At 41.6% G+C, this 15,688-nt stretch overlaps 1 protein-coding gene across 1 annotated transcript in view; it reads left to right on the top strand.

The window, feature by feature from the left end:
• ccdc78 (coiled-coil domain containing 78) overlaps window positions 1-15,688 on the top strand; it is a 43,553-nt gene that overhangs the window by 2,131 nt on the left and 25,734 nt on the right. The window contains exons 4-14 of the mRNA XM_088069973.1: window positions 4-360; window positions 1,389-1,439; window positions 1,569-1,657; window positions 1,935-2,013; window positions 2,143-2,268; window positions 2,358-2,554; window positions 3,964-4,138; window positions 4,942-4,985; window positions 5,071-5,137; window positions 5,283-5,383; window positions 5,465-5,588. Of these exons, the coding sequence (XP_087926099.1) occupies window positions 4-360; window positions 1,389-1,439; window positions 1,569-1,657; window positions 1,935-2,013; window positions 2,143-2,268; window positions 2,358-2,554; window positions 3,964-4,138; window positions 4,942-4,985; window positions 5,071-5,137; window positions 5,283-5,383; window positions 5,465-5,552 (1,374 nt within the window). The 3' untranslated portion in view covers window positions 5,553-5,588. The remainder of the gene's footprint in view (window positions 1-3; window positions 361-1,388; window positions 1,440-1,568; window positions 1,658-1,934; window positions 2,014-2,142; window positions 2,269-2,357; window positions 2,555-3,963; window positions 4,139-4,941; window positions 4,986-5,070; window positions 5,138-5,282; window positions 5,384-5,464; window positions 5,589-15,688) is intronic.

The following is a 15,688-nucleotide window of genomic DNA, read 5'->3' as shown; positions in this document are numbered from 1 at the left end:
TAGATATTAAACCAAGTCAGTGTAATAACAGAGCTTGAGATGGGGCGAGACAACTTAGTTAGGGAACTCCAGTCTGCTGAGGCTCGTCTGAAGGTGGGGGAAAAAAGCGGCCAAGAACTGACAGAGGAGTACACCACACTGAAGAAGAACTATCTAGCTCTGGCTGAGGCCCGTGATGTCGAGGTGGCTCAGAGTAAAGAGCTGAGTGCTGAGCTGCTAGCACTGGCCCAGGCCCAGGACGCCCTCCGCAGGCAGCTGGAGGAGCAGCAGCAGAGTGTGGAGACCACCACTCAGGGCCTGCACAGCGAGCTGGACAGGGTGCGGGCCTTGATCAGCCGCATGTCACGTTACAGAGTCAAGGTAAGACAGTTTTCCTTCAGCGCTCTTAAGATGCAACATAAATGCAAATATGAATAGGCAAGTTTTTTGATTTTAATTCCTGAGTTAAGTTCATGTCACTTCATAGTTCCACGACCTTTGGGGGCTTTTGCTGTAGCAGCCCACACCAAGATTAAATGTTATCATTATTGAAACTATTCTGTTTTGTTGAGAAACCAAACACAGATCATGTTAGTGTAATCTCAGATATCTAAAAGAAAAAATGTTATTCAGCTCTAACATAAGCAGAACATGTTTTGTTTTTTTACATGTAAAATGAGAAAATAAAACACGTCTTGTGAGGATCATGTGTCTAACATTTCTCCAAACAGTTCATACACCACATTGCAACATGACTTGACTGTACCTTTGGGTATCCAACACGGATATTTCCCACAAAATTTGTTATTTTGTGCTGATGGACAAAACTGTGGTAGTGCAAGAAGTTGAATGTGTTTTTAGAGGCAAAGTAAGATCATTATTCACTAAAACAGATTTTATTTTGACTTCAGAAAAACTTTTCATTTTGGCGCGCACTAAAACTCCAGTTTAAAATATTGTATTTGCCATTGTTTTATATAAAAGAGAAGTGTTTAGGATTTGGTGGTGTGTAGTGTTGAGGAGATTGCAACTGGATTACCAGTCCAGATTTCTTCGGTTTTCATTGTTGAGGAGGTTTTTACCCAGCGCCAGATTATTTGCAGTGGTCTCCAGACCAGATGATTAAAACCGATCACTGACAAAGCAGTTTCGCATTACAGGTCAGTGTTTCTCTAAGGCTGTTTGTGCAAGCCCATCACCTGCTAATATGTGCTCAAATTTTTACTAGTAGCTGAATTATCTCCAAAACAAGGCACAAAAATACAAGAAATCTCACTTGCGTGTGATTATACACTAAAGAAAACATACTTATTAAACTATATTCCTTCTCTGCTAATATATCCCCCAAAATCCTGCACACTGGACCTGCAAATGTTCATTCCAATTTAATAACATCACTGTGTTAATAGGTTGAGGATCTGGCAGCTTTGGACAAGGAGCAAAAAACTATGGAAAAAACTGCAAGTATTTTTTGTACAAAGCGTACTGTGTATCCTTCTTGGAAACAGTGACCAACACATATGTTTTATGGTCATATGTAAACCATCTAACTACCTCCTTTCCCTGTTCATTCATATGCTCTCTCATAGCTACTTGGAAACCAAGATGAGATCAAAGACATGCTGGAGAAAATGAAGAACAGCTACGAGGAGCAGCAGAAGAAACTGGAGGAGAGAGTGTGAGTGCCAGTGAATGTTTGTCATTACTCGTGCGCAAGCTTAATTAAGATGAAACATTATTATCTTTCCATTTCCAGTTATCAAAAGGCCAAACTCATCTCAGGATGTATGCTCTTGTGTTCATCCCATACGCATCTGCTCTGTGGGTCCCCTCTTTGATTTTAAGCTGCGGCTTTCTCTGCTGTGATGTGGTCTCTTTGCAATGTCCCTGTGATGTGGCTGTCAGTGGATTTTGGTGGCTACTCTCTTTTTGTATAGCCTGTGTTTGGTCAGCAGGGTGGTGATGGGTAAAGAGCAGCAGGAGAACAAGAGAGCAATCCGTAAGAGCCAACAGGAACTCTATGAGCAGAGTGCGGTAAGCGTGAATACTAATTTTACAGAACTTCCTCAAATGATTGACGATACCATCATTGTTGTGCAACTTCTGAATTAATGTTGAATTGGTGAATTATGTCAAATCATGTTTGTGTTAATTGAATCCAAGGCCCTGATGTGCTCTCAGAGCCATATGAAGGAGGTAGAAGAAGAGAACTCAAAGCTGCAGCTTCAGGTCAAAGAGCTGAATGAGGAATACCGTGCAAGGCTTGTGTGCTATTTACAGGACTTAGCTGTGAGTTGCAGTGTTCACACCAGCATGTCTTACAAAGTAATGTGGGACAATCTCTTACACAACATCCATCTGTGTGTCTTTTCATTTAGGAGTACACTGATGGACTTGGAGAAGGTAAAAGCCCTCCAGAGACCTCAAAGATGAGGACACATGTGGACAGCATGCTCCAGGATGTTCGTTCATCCTACAGAGTCAGGGAGGAACAGCTCGCATCTGCTGCTCGCTCGTATAAGAAGAGACTTCAGAAGGTCACCAAGACCCATCATACGCTCCTCATTGCATACAGGTGGGACTTCCTGTGTGCTTTACTGTTCGTTTGGATGGGTATGTCTTTTTATGTCCTACTTTTCAGTGTGTACACATATTGTTTAAGTCTTTCCTAACCTGCTCTGTGCACAAGTGAACAAGCTAAGCGGCATGTTCTTTTAAAGAGATGCTCAACCCAGCTCTATTTTTTTTTCTTTCTTTCTTTTTGTTTTGCCTATATTACAGACAGCTGGAGAGTGACATGAAAGGGGGTAGAGGGAGGGGATAATATGCAAAAAGGACCAGGGGTTGGATTTAAGGACTCAGCTCACTGGAAGGTGTGCTCCACCAGAGGAGTGGTCAAAGTTTCACGTACTTGCCTCCAGCCTATTTTCATTGATCAAAATTGATACTGCATCCTGACGTCCATGAAGTTTCCTTTTTCTCTCCAAATATGGCAGTGCACAAATCACAAAACTTAATCATTTTTGCAAGTAAATGATTAAAACCTCAGAAAATTCAATTAGTTATCAAAAAATAACTTAGACTTGTACTCACTTGCAGAGGGCAAATCACAAATCTCATCCCCTCTTCACATTGCAACATCCCTTGTAGTGTATCTGGGTGATACTTTGTGCTCAAACTGCGTGGTGTATGTTAAGAAGAGATAATATACAAAGCCATGTCCACTTGTAACCCTTCACGACAACTTGCACATCTATGAGTTGTGAACATGTGAGTGATTCTCCTTGCTCAACTTCACTGTGAAATCGTAGTGATCTGCAAAAATCCGTTTTTTGGCCTTTATTCAACATCATAACTCAGAAACAGAAAGGGAGATCGTAACCATACTTTGTACATTTGGAATCATATACGTTGATATAGTGATAACTTACATCTTGACAAAAGAAAAAAAACACTGAATACCTTTTTTATTAAATTCCTTCAAAGTCTTCTCTTTATATATTTCATGTACGATGTGAGTGTGAACAGACAGGGATGTAAATTAAAAGTTGATCGTTTGAAGGAGGCACACAACTGCAAGGCAGTAATTTTAGTTTACTTATATTTAATCATCTGGACCCCCTCAACATTTATCTCAGGACCCTTTAAGAGGTTCCCGGGCCCTCAGGTTGAGAGGGCCCGGGAATATACACTATAAATAAATTCTTTACTTATGAATTAAATTGCCTATGTTGGAATGACTCAAATATAATGTGAGACTTCACTAGTGTAATGTGTATTTTGATAAACAACAGTGCCATTAAAGAAATACAATAATTCAATTAGGGCTCTAATTTTAAAGGTAACAAATAAAAAGATTAAGACGTAAGAGGATTTTGTTGGATAAAAGTAGGGGGGGTAGCGTCCTAGCACTGCCATTAAGAGCAAATTCCCAGTTGATCCATTATGAGTAACTGGCCTTTAATGTTGCACTGTGATCTTTAGGGTTCAGAGGGAGCAGATCTTGGCTGAACCAGAGAGCAGTCTTGACCCTGGACCCCCAGAAGCCCACTTCAACCTGGAACCCACTGAGCTCAGAGATGAAACTGTGAAGGAGCTTCAGCAACTGCGCCAGGACAAAGCGAGGCTGGAGGGTCATCTGCAGGCGGCCAGGCAGCAGGTAATGCAAAAGAAAGAAGGCTGCTTTTAAATGGGTTGATCTGCTTTTGTTTTGTCTGGTGAATGGTTGTATTTGGTCTTTGGGGATTTATCTTTGTTTCGGTACTTCCTTTGTAAAGCCAAACAGCATTTGTTTTGTGACCGGTTATCAAAAAAAAGACTTCAAAGTTTGTTTCATACAGCAACAAAATGCTTTAATGCTGAGATGGAGTGCAGATCATGTTGCAGCACTGGGATGCTATTAAATCTTTACTGGCTGGGTGTCATGGTTACTGTCAGAGTAGTTTCAGCAGTTAATTTTTATTTTAGACATGCTTTTAAAGACATTTTCTGCCTTTTTTGTAAATATGCTGATTTGCATAGTAGCACAGCAACTTCCAGCCAGCAAGGACTCCAGGAAGAAACTGCACCTGCCCGAGAAATTTTAAAGTGACATCCTATGTTGTTTGTTGTTTTTACATGTCTGTTAATGTGCAGGTTAAACAAAGGAAATAGAACCTGTTAAAGAATTAGCTTTAGAGCCTGTATTTTTCTGAATTAAAAGTTTTTCCTTTAATGAGTTTAGATAATTGTTTCAGAGTAGATTGTGTGCCTCGGCCTCCTCATCAAACGAAGTTTGCATGGGAAAAAGAAAAAAAATCAATGAAAGTCAGACCTTCAAAAGAGCATAACAAAAATAACAGTTCTCAATTTTTAGGAATAAAATGTTGTAGCCCAGATGTTACACACTTCAAATGTATTATTTCACATACATGTTTATATTTATATTGATTCAAGACCTTCACTTTGACTTCTGTGTTCTAGGTGGCTGTCCCCAAAATGCCGGTCCAGAATCTAAGCCATGAGAAGTGAGTGTCATTTTTTGCATTTTCGACAGATGTGGTCAGCTGTGTATTGTGTCATAAACAGTTATGGAAAATGTAACTTTATCAGGCCGGCATGTGAGGAATCCTGGATGGACATAAGGAAACAGCTGAGGGAGATGACGGACTCTACACTGGTAAACAAAACTCTCTCACACCTTAATATTTCAGTTGTCAAATCACATCCTTCACACAAAAAACTTTTATAACCTGCTTCAAAGCTTTTGTTTGAAGAAATACACTTTTTTCTTGCTGATTTGAAGATTTCCTTCCTTTAAACAGGCTGGCTTTGAGAAGGAGCGCACCCTTCTCATCACCAGAGCAACGGTTGCAGAGGCGCAGGTGTCAGAATTGCAGGACTATATTGACAACCACCTAGGAAGGTGAGGAAATCACCTCATTTGTGCGTCATATAATGTTCACCTTCATTAGAGCGCTAACATGAGCTTTACCATTACCTGCAGGTATAAAGAGGAGATCTCACATCTCTGCAGACTGCACAGGACACAGAAGACCGGGCGTTCCCAAAGTGCTAATTCATCGCTCTATTAAGAGAACTGGCCACAAAATCAGAACATACAATACAAGGTAATTCACAATTACACTGTTTTATAGTTAAACCCCGTGCATATTAAATCTGAACATTACAAATGACAGTTATTAGTGAAATCATACAGAAATCGATGATACTAAGCTGGTTCAATTAAAACATTTAATTTCTTTTCAAGTGGCTACTAATGTTAAATCTGACTTAATACCTTGTTTCGACAAGAGAACATATGTATGGTGCGCATTCATGCCATCACTAGGTGGTGCTGCTCATACTGGTGGTTTTCTCTATGAAAGGCCCCCAAAGAGATCTGGCCTTGAGAAAAAAATGCCTGGAATGTTTGTAAAGCTTATGTCAATTTCACGAGTTCGGGAGAAGAAAGCGTGGTGACAATGAGGGGTCACCCTGGTGAGAATAATGTCATTACATGTTACCCAGACACATACACGCCCGTGAATACTTTCTCCTCAATGCAGTGCTGAGAACTGCGGCGCAAACAAGCCAGGCTTTTTCCAGATTTAGGGTTCATATTTATCACCTCAATGTTGGTGTGAATAGGCAGCTATTCCCTTTAAATCCCTTTAACAGTGAAAGGGTCTGCATTTTTTTTCTAGCGTGTTTTGGTAGCTGGGTTTCTGCCACAGTGCCATGTCTGGCATAACTTTATAATTGGAAAATCCTTTTTAGAAAATGTACTTTCAGAAATGGAGGTGTTTGGTTTAAAAATGTTGGTAAGATTTATGTTGAAAAAAAAAAACAAATTTGAAGCTAATATACTTTAGGGAATGATGGGAAAAATAGACGAGATAGACAGAGTCATACGATGTCACCCCAATCCCCTTTTCAGGGGGCATGCCAGCCGTGGGAGGGAGGGAGCAGGGGTGTGAAAGTTTGAGAGGAATGGGAAGTGGGATTTTGTTAGTAATGTATTACACTCCCAGGGCCCTGGGAAAGGGGGTGGTGGGGGACAGGGGGTGTTCAACTTGGGCCTGTGCCAACATAGTCACTGTGCCAAAGCACTGGGTGCTGGGGACCACTCCTCTCACCGGCAGATCTGTGGGAAAATCAAAACCAGGTTGTTCCTTGCTGCTTCGTCAACAAAGACGGACAGACGATGCGCCTCCAGAGGCCTCTACAAATTGTGCAAATAAGTTTACTTTGGGTAAACAAAAAAGGAAAAGTAAGCAGTGAAAATTGTAACATTACAAGTTTACAGAGAAGACGTTGAAGTCCGGTGCACCACAGCTGGTCCCCGAGGCAAAGTGCCAAGTTTTCTTCCCAACTTGAGGCATTTTGGAAAACTTAACTTGTTGGACTGTGAACAGCTTTTATGAAGCACCGTATGTGGTCACTATTATGATGCAAATAATATATCATAATAATATCATAATAACCATTAGATTAGATTCAACTGGTCTCAAAACTGTTGCAACCAAAAACAACTTAAATTTAAAAATGACTTGACCTGTTAATGCTCTTGCACCTTCGCAGTGCACCCTCCATGTTTACTGTTTACCTGGTCTGTGTCTTCTTTGTTTGGTGCTGGAGAGAGCTCAGCTTTTGGTTGTTGATAATGTTCACATAATGTTTAACATTTAACTTTAGAACTTGCATGAGCCGAGACTTAAAAAAACTCTGATAATATTTAACATGGTTTTTTTTGCGTTTTTTTTTTTTTTTTTTTTGACACTAGAAATATGTCTTTGTCCGGGAATTTCCTTCAAAAGTCATTTGGTGAAAGGCTGGCATAACTTGAACATTTAAAACAAAAGCCCTTTTTAAACAGTGATTGCACTATAGGGTCACTATAAAGTCCCTTCTTCCTGCCGCCTTTACTTTTGTACACAGAACCAAACAGCGGCGACATGATGCCACTCCAACATGTGATTTAAGACAGCATGCCGGCATCGCAGAATCAAAAGAGGCGTGATGGACATGATGTATAAATGCAACAGCATCTGCCTCTAGTGTAACATGTATTATACACGTCTGCAGTGCTTTCTATACAATAACAATGGCACACCATGACAAAACCAGTTCTTCAGCGTCTCTGTTATATGGGGGTTGATCTCATCGACTGCTCAGAGGGTAAGGAGTAAGGGGTATTGATTTATTTTTAGGTAGCTCACACACCTCTTTTCGGCACTTTTACTACCTCCCATGGCAGCTTAAAGGCAAGACAACTCTCTTCACTCATTCTGTGGTTGTACCTTCTATACAGAATGGCAAGGCAGCATAACAGCGCAATATTCCTACCTTAAATAGGCAGAATATAAAGGGCTAATGACTTGCTTCTGATTAAGAGTAAAAACTCTATCAGAGGGTATTACAGAGCTGCGAAGAAAATGCTACCTTTTATTTATAAATGTCAGTAAGCATATGAAACTGCTGTTTTAGACAGAAGCTTTAGTCAAATCATATAACAGTTGTGACTGGTTTTAGCAAATACTCATAGAGCATTAGCATTCTGGTTTATGTGCAGACCCTGACCTAATCAGCATTTCAAATACAAATAAATATTTGACACGTATTCACTTTCTCTACTCTCTTCTGTTTTGTTGATGATGCCTTGGGCCCAGATTTTGTTTTGAGAGCAGCACAGTGGGAAAGAGGTTGCATGAATGTGTCGTTCTGAGGATGGGAAGCAGGGTGGAGCGATGCAGAGGAAGTACCTCACATGGCCTGCGATGGGCCGCTCGTCAAGAGGCCCTTTGTTTTAGGAGGTTAATGCCTAATTGATACAGGCTTAATGAGAGCGGGCTGTGTGTGCAGAGTGTGTGTGAGCCGGGGGGCTGGACGGCCCTGCCATAATTGGAACGGACAAGCCTTGTGTGGAGGAGCGCACAGGGAAAGGATTTATGGGAACGCAAGGAAAGTAGAGGCAGAGTGGGAATGAGGAAGAAAAGGTGACAATGAGTAAGAGGAATGTGGAGGCAGTGGGAGAGGAATCTGGTGTGATAGTGAGAGTATTGCGAGATCATGAGAAAGAAATGTAGTGACAATGGAAAAGTGAGCACGAAACCTCATCCAGGATGTTCCCATGGATGTCCAGTTATTGCTCATTCATGTTTTATGGGTTATTTCTTTCATTCTCCCATGGCACCGATGTGAATTATGATTGTTTTTTTAGGTTGCCGCAGATAATGTACCAAAGATAGGATCAGTTAAATACAGTTTTTATGTTGGATATTAAACAGCTTATGCAACATAAACTCTGTAACTGTCTGTTTTCTGAGACACCTGTCTTTTCTTTTCTGATGAGCTGTCTTTTCGCCCCCTCTTTCAGTCTGACAGTCTCAGACTATTCATTTTAAGAGACCCCAGCCTTCCCCCCCCAGACAAGCTTTCAGTATGAAGGCTAGAGAGGCATTAAGAGGGAGGAGGGAAGGGGCAGGAGAGGGGAGCACAGAAGAACCGTGCACTTCAGAAAACCTTGAAGAATCAGGACTGAAAGCTATGGAGAAGGGTGGCGAAGAAAGAGGGTGAAAAAAAGAATGAAAAGAAGAAAAAATAAAGGGGATTAGCGTGCATAATTATAAAGATGAGAGGGAAAACAATAGAAAATTGATTTTTTAAGTGAGTGAGCTGCAAAGAGACAAATTGCAAGGTATAAAATGTTAAGGAAAGACAGAATATAGGATGAGAAAAGGGAGGAGGAAGAGTTACAGTAAGGGTGAGAAAGACAGGGGAGGGAGGCCGCTTGCTGAACAAGAGCGAGTGAGAATGAGGCTGAGTGTCGGTGAGGGAAGGAGAGAGGGACAGACCCTCTGTTTTCCCACACTCGGCTGGTTCCCACAGCGGACCTGGCTAATCCCTGTCTTAATTGGGGGAGAATTCCAGCGCACATGTTCCCCTGGAATGAGCGTAGAGCGAAGGGAGAGGAAGGCTCGGGAGCTTCTGACACATCAGACAGGCCACGGCGGCTGGGCTGATGCACAATGTGTGAGTGCACTTTGTTGGAATATAAACATACCGCCCGACTGTCAGCACGTCTGGTGCATAAATGGCTTCACAAGTTTCTCTGTTTCTTTTTCTTTTCACTCGATCCAACATGAAAAGTGCTTTTAGCAGCCACTTAACATTGCTTCGTCACATTGCGCCACGCGGAAAGCATGTAGCCTAAAAGTTTAATTTCATGAATGTTAAAAGGAAAAACAACCTAAAACACTCTCACACTGTTAAAGGGTCAGTTCACCTGTTTCACCCTCGTGCAGGGTGCAGGGGTTTCAAACATATGGCCCGCGGGCCAGAACTGGCCTGCCGAAGCTGCCTGATCGATTTTAACTCTTATAAATGAAACAGTAAATACCACTAAATTGTGAGGAAAATGTCTTTTTTCTTTGATTTTTTGGGGGTTGCTGGTAATAAAAATAAGATAATTCCTGGCATTGGTGCATTTCAGTTGGGAGCATCTCTCACTATATACAGACACAAAAATCAAGCATTTTGATTGCGTAAAATTTAGAAATATTCCCAAGTAAAATTGCCATATTCATATTTTGAAATTACTTCAAATCTAAAAATTAAGGCACTATAAAAAAAAAAAAACCATTGCTCTGTAATTCCTGCAAATATGAAATATTTGAGTTCAGGACATCTCAAACTATACCTACACTGAAAATCAAGCATTTTCACAGTGTCCAAGTTTGTTAAATCTGATGGTTTTACTGGTCCGGACTGCTTGACATCAAATTGGGCTGTATGTAGCCCCAGAACTAAAATAATCTTGAAACCCCTGCTATAGTGCTATCCAGCTATAAACAGTTTCAGTTTCATGCCAAGATTTCTGGTGATTTCTGGTACAAAAATTGCTGATGGCGAAATATGCAAGGAGATACTAGTAACATAACACAACCACAGTGAGTGGCAGTTTCGTTCCTGCCTACCTCTTTCCGTGATAAACAATTTGAACAATAGACACAGTGCAAAATGTCTCTGGGGAGGTAACCCAAGACGACTTCTCTGAGGAGAACGATAACAGGCAAAAAAATGGGGTGCAGGAGGGGAGGCAGTTTTGCAGGATTAGATGGGAGAGACACAGAGGTGGGTGGCAGGTTGCGAGAAAAGAACCGAACTGATCTGTCAGGGAGGTTTCTCCCCTTTGTGTAGAGACAATCAGACAGGTTTTGTGAGAAAAGTATAATCCTTGTGGTTAATTGGCAGGGTTGGAGAGCCCCTCCATATACAGGTGTGCTTCCTTGTAGTGAGTACACTCTGTTGTAGGTTTAGTGTCCAGAAGGCTTCAGGGAGACGCTGTAGAGCTCTCCTTCCTCTTAACATCCATAGCTCTAGTTAACAAGCAACCCGCCCAATATTAGCAGTTTGAACAGTTCCAGCGACTCTGGTAATTTTATCCTCTTCGTGTGTAATTATTTCCTTTCATTCATTTTTACCTGCTATTTTCTATCCCAGTGTAACTTATCTTGCTTTATTGTGGTTATTTTTTCTTATTTTATAGTAGCTGCTATTTAATATTTGCTATCTTATCTTTATCTTGATCTTTATAGTACGAGTTCTCTTTGTGGATGAGGTTTTTAGCACAAGATGAGCTGCAGGGAAATGCAAGGTAACCTTAGGACATGTTCATCTTTTAGAAAGGTTGTTTGCGAATATTTCAGTTTTAGCCTTGCTAGCAGTGTGTGGTCGCTATGTCGGTCTTTTCACCACTTGATGAGCTAAATTTTGCATTGGTGTTTATGGTCCCCAGAGGACAAATCCCATTGACTTAGGTTATCTCCTGACTTTTACCCCAGCACCACCAGAAGGTTCACATAGCTTGTTGTTTTTGCAACTATTGGACAAATTACAGTACCAATTGCTCCAAGCATTCATGTCCCCCTTAGGATAAATTGTAATGACTTTGGTGATCTGTGTTTAAAATTAATATTTGTCCGATACTTTCATTTATCATCAAATACCTGCAAAACTAATGACATCATCATCAGGCACTTCTCTCTTGCTGCTGTGCAGTGTTTTTCTGGCAGTTTTAAGGTGTGCATGAAAATTAAAATATTTTCAACTCTTCTGTTCAAGGCGAAGAGTCACACTGCTTGTCAGTGATACTTTTGGCCACACACCAGAGGCGCTTCCAGCTGTTTTTCCAGATATGCCTCCACGGTGTTTTTGGAGTTTTGTCTGGTGCGATGTGTCTCGATTTGATCTTATTATCTGAGAGTTTGTGAACGGATGTTTGATATAGTTTTGCTGGTGTTAAACAGGGTCCCTATTTACTTCAATTCATGAAGAATGTTAGCTTTTTTGGATTCTTCCTTATGCATGGAGGCATGTGAGAAAAACAGTTTTCTTCATGAATTCAGGTACCGTGGTGAAGAATTGATATACAAATGGTCATTTTGGTTTGGCTCTACGAGCCAAAATGCTTAAGTAATAACACACTCATTCATTTTACGTGTCTTAAAAAAGGCAATTGCTAACAAGTGGCTAAATGAGACGACAAAATGTCATCATACTGAAAATGGCGTTAGAGCCGAGTTGTGGTGGTGACTTTTAAAAGTATGTTACCATACTATAGTTTGTTTATAACATTACCTTAGCTTACTACTGGTGAAAAGTTTTGTTTATCTGTGAAGATCATCTAGCTGAACAAAACATGTCAATGTTATAAACTTAAACTTTGCCACTGAGCTTATTTTCTGCATAGTCCAAAATCCAATAGAAAAATTAAATTGTCCTTTTTTTGAGGGAACCAGGGTGATGTTAACTTCGGAATTGGCTTATAAAAAATGTCATGCCTGCAGCACTCTACTGACAAATGTCAGCATGCTAACAACCTAAACTTTGATGATTAACATGATAAACATACCTTTTAAACATCAGCATCTGTCCTTCCATCCATCCGTCTTTTTTCTACCACGTGAGCCTGTTTCCTCTCATCCTGCCACAGTGAATGTGTCTAAGTAGCTTTATTAGAGTATGATGTCAGTGTTTGGAGGTTTTTGTGGTTGTACCCCCTGCAGGCGGTGTCAGCCCCCAGGACACGGTGAGGAGATGGCAGCTGTGTTCAGTTCAAACGGAGGGGTAGCGAGCGGGCCTTCCTTGGAGGGGGTTGCAATTCATTCCTTGTGCCTTTCCTTACAATACTTTTTTTTGGCGGGAAAGCACTAAAGACGCTTGTTTGACCCACCGTGTGTTTCTTTGCGGGACCCCCTCCCTGAGAAATGTGTCTCCCGCCTCCACACTCATACACCATGTCCACCCTGTCTTGATTGATTTTCAGTGCGCATTTTGGAAGGGATTACAGCCATCTGCAGGCTCTTGAGGAACAAAGGGGGCTCCTCGCTCTCCTCCCTTCAGTACTTCAGAGGGATAACATGGCCAGATAAACATGCTCTTGCATCGCTCTGCACTTGTTCCCTATTCTGCCTTGACCCCTCAACCCACCCGAACTGCCCACTCAACTTTAAAGCTGACCATGTTATTCTCTCTTGCCTTCACCATGCCCTGTGAATGGAGGCTGCTCGTCAGTCTTTGCAAATTGCTCATTACAAAAAGACCAGTGAGAGTCAGTGCCTTATAAAAACTGTTCTGTCATCATGCTTATTGATTGGTTACAGCCTGCTTTTTCCTGGCCTGATAATAAGACATAGCAATTTAACACATTCCCAGACGTGAACATTCAGAGTTTCCACTGGGGAATCATCGCTCCCAGCTGTGCGAGGATGTTATGGGAACCAAGAAATTGTCAGCTGGGAATCTGGGATGCCAAAGTGTGGTCATGGACTTGGGGCTCACTGTCAGCTGGTGCTAAGCTGATGGAGAGGCAAAAGGATGCACAGCCGCTGAGTCACGGGAAGAGGTTGACGCACCACTCGGTCTGATGTTTGGTTGTGGTGGGTTAGATTACCAGTATGGTGATATTGTTTGTTTATGTGGAAAATATGGTCTGATGGGCCTGATTAGATCCACAGCTGTTTGTTCATCATTTCTTACTTATCTAGTTGACGCTGTGTATCAAGTGTGTGGCAACCACTGTTTTGGATCCACAACAACAGCTGTGTGGGCAAAGCTGTTGGAAAGATTAGATGACGAAGCTATGAAAAGACATTTCCAGTAGAGAGAGATCCAGGTGAAAAATCAGCGTGAGAAGCTCTGTTATGTACTGACGGTGTTTCCCACAGAGTTAGGGTGCGACAAAAGCAAGCTTTCTTTTTTTTCTTTCTTATAAATGTTTGTGTCCCTTTGCACAATTTGGTGTCTCCTCTCTAGATTCAGAGGTTTTTGTGAGCGCAGGCCGAGCTCTCCATGAGTTCTTTTTTTCCTCAGCAGCAGTTTGTAACCTGTGGGGTGGATAATTGATCTGTTGATTTATTCATGGCTGATCTGATCTTATCAGATCAGAGCAATAGATAAGAGCAGCAGCTACTTCCAGTGAATGCAAACCTTCAGACCCAGCAGAATGAATGCTCAAATTTCATTTTCAATGCAACGTTCTATTGCTAAGTGTCGTCAATGAATAAATGAATGGTATATATATTTCAATAGCCCTCGTAATGAACATTCTAGCTCTAAAATTAGAAAATCTTTTTGTGGGGAGACATATTTTAGTTGTGGGGGGCCACCACAGATTAAATGTGTGGGAAACCCTGAACCCGGAAATCTGTTGTACTTCAGCACCTCAGGTTCCCTCATCTTAAAGCCAAGGGGTTTTTGACTGTGTTTTTGGTTAGAAGCCTTCAATAAAGTCTATGCTTAATACAAACTTAAGAGGCTTTAATGTTTTATTCTACAACGTACAATTTGTCAGTAAATACCCCACCTGCAAACTCTGACGCTTTTATGTGTCTCAAAAAAATGGTTGCTAGCGGAAAGATGAGACGTCAGAATATCATCAAACCAAAGTGCGCTGAGCACAGCTTTACAGCCTCATAGCGGTGGCAGCATGACTGTAGTGCAGTTCATTTTAGCCTAGAAATAGCATTTCCCATCTGGCGAATGCATCAAGCATCAAAAATCCTGAAAGTGGTCTTCATTTCAAGATTATCTGGCTTAACAAAAAGTGCAAGTATCATAAACATTTGTTTATCATCATCTTGCAGTGATCCAAAATCCAATAAAAAAAATTTCGATTGGCTTTTTGACAAGTGAACCAGGGCGACGTTAGCTTTCAGGTTGGCCTACAGAAAAATTTTATTCCCCAGGGCACTCTTTTAGACATTATTGCAAGTCTGATATCTTTGAGTATCAGGAATTTGCAGGTCTGATTTGTGGACCCTCACATAGCTGGATAGCAGGGAGAGTTTCTGCTGCAAACACACGACCTGTGCGCTGGGTGGGGTGTTGTTGTGCTAGACTACGAGGGAGTGTCCAGCAGCACTTTGCCCCCTGCCTGTGCTCTCATCTCTGGAGCTTTGTCTCTGGCCACTTCCCTAAAACTCCCCCAGGGGCTGACGGAAGTCCACACCCGAACAGTCTCTCTCCCATCGCTTTGGATTCCCCTGTCCTGACTGTTTCCCGCCTCGGCGTGTCCGTACCTCACCTCAAAAACACAACAGGACAGAATAAAGGGGGGAGGGAGGTTTATTGTGTGTCTGCAGCAATGTACAAAACAAATGAAAATCCATCAGCATCAAAGGAGTGTGTGCAATAGAATTCTGTGATGTGTTACAGAAGTTAACGCAAATATATTTCCAGGGTCTTCAGCAAAAAACAAAAGTATAGACAGCTTTGTGCATGTGTGTACATTAATACCGAGTTGCAATAGCTTTTATTTAGCAAGTATTAAACTAGGCTGTGCCAGTGTGTCTTTGTGGCTACACTGACATTATTATGGCAGTTTTAGGGGTTCAAATTGGGGTCACAAAGAAGTGACAACAATGCAGGAAGTCGTGCTTTGTCAAAATGTCACATGATGTATTAGCTTTTGGACTATAATTTGAGCACTCTTTGTTTTGGCTTATCAGCCCTGCAGCAGTAACCTCACTTGTACTTGCAGGGGAGGGGGCAGAGGTGTGTGTGTGTGTGTGTTTGCAGGGCTGAGCAGCTCGGGGGCCCCAGCTACGGGATGTTTTAAAGGAGCACTGAGGCAGTAAATAGCTGGGGAGGCTGGAGGTTCTCTAACACGAACTACTGATGCAGTGGCAAACCAGTGTCAGGGTTTCTATGGGAGATAGTTCACCAG

This window comes from Plectropomus leopardus, chromosome 19 (genome assembly GCF_026936395.1).
Source record: "Plectropomus leopardus strain MGB_pleo_1.0 chromosome 19, ASM2693639v1, whole genome shotgun sequence".
NCBI lineage: Eukaryota > Metazoa > Chordata > Actinopteri > Perciformes > Serranidae > Plectropomus > Plectropomus leopardus.
This window is presented reverse-complemented; position numbering and strand designations above follow the sequence as displayed.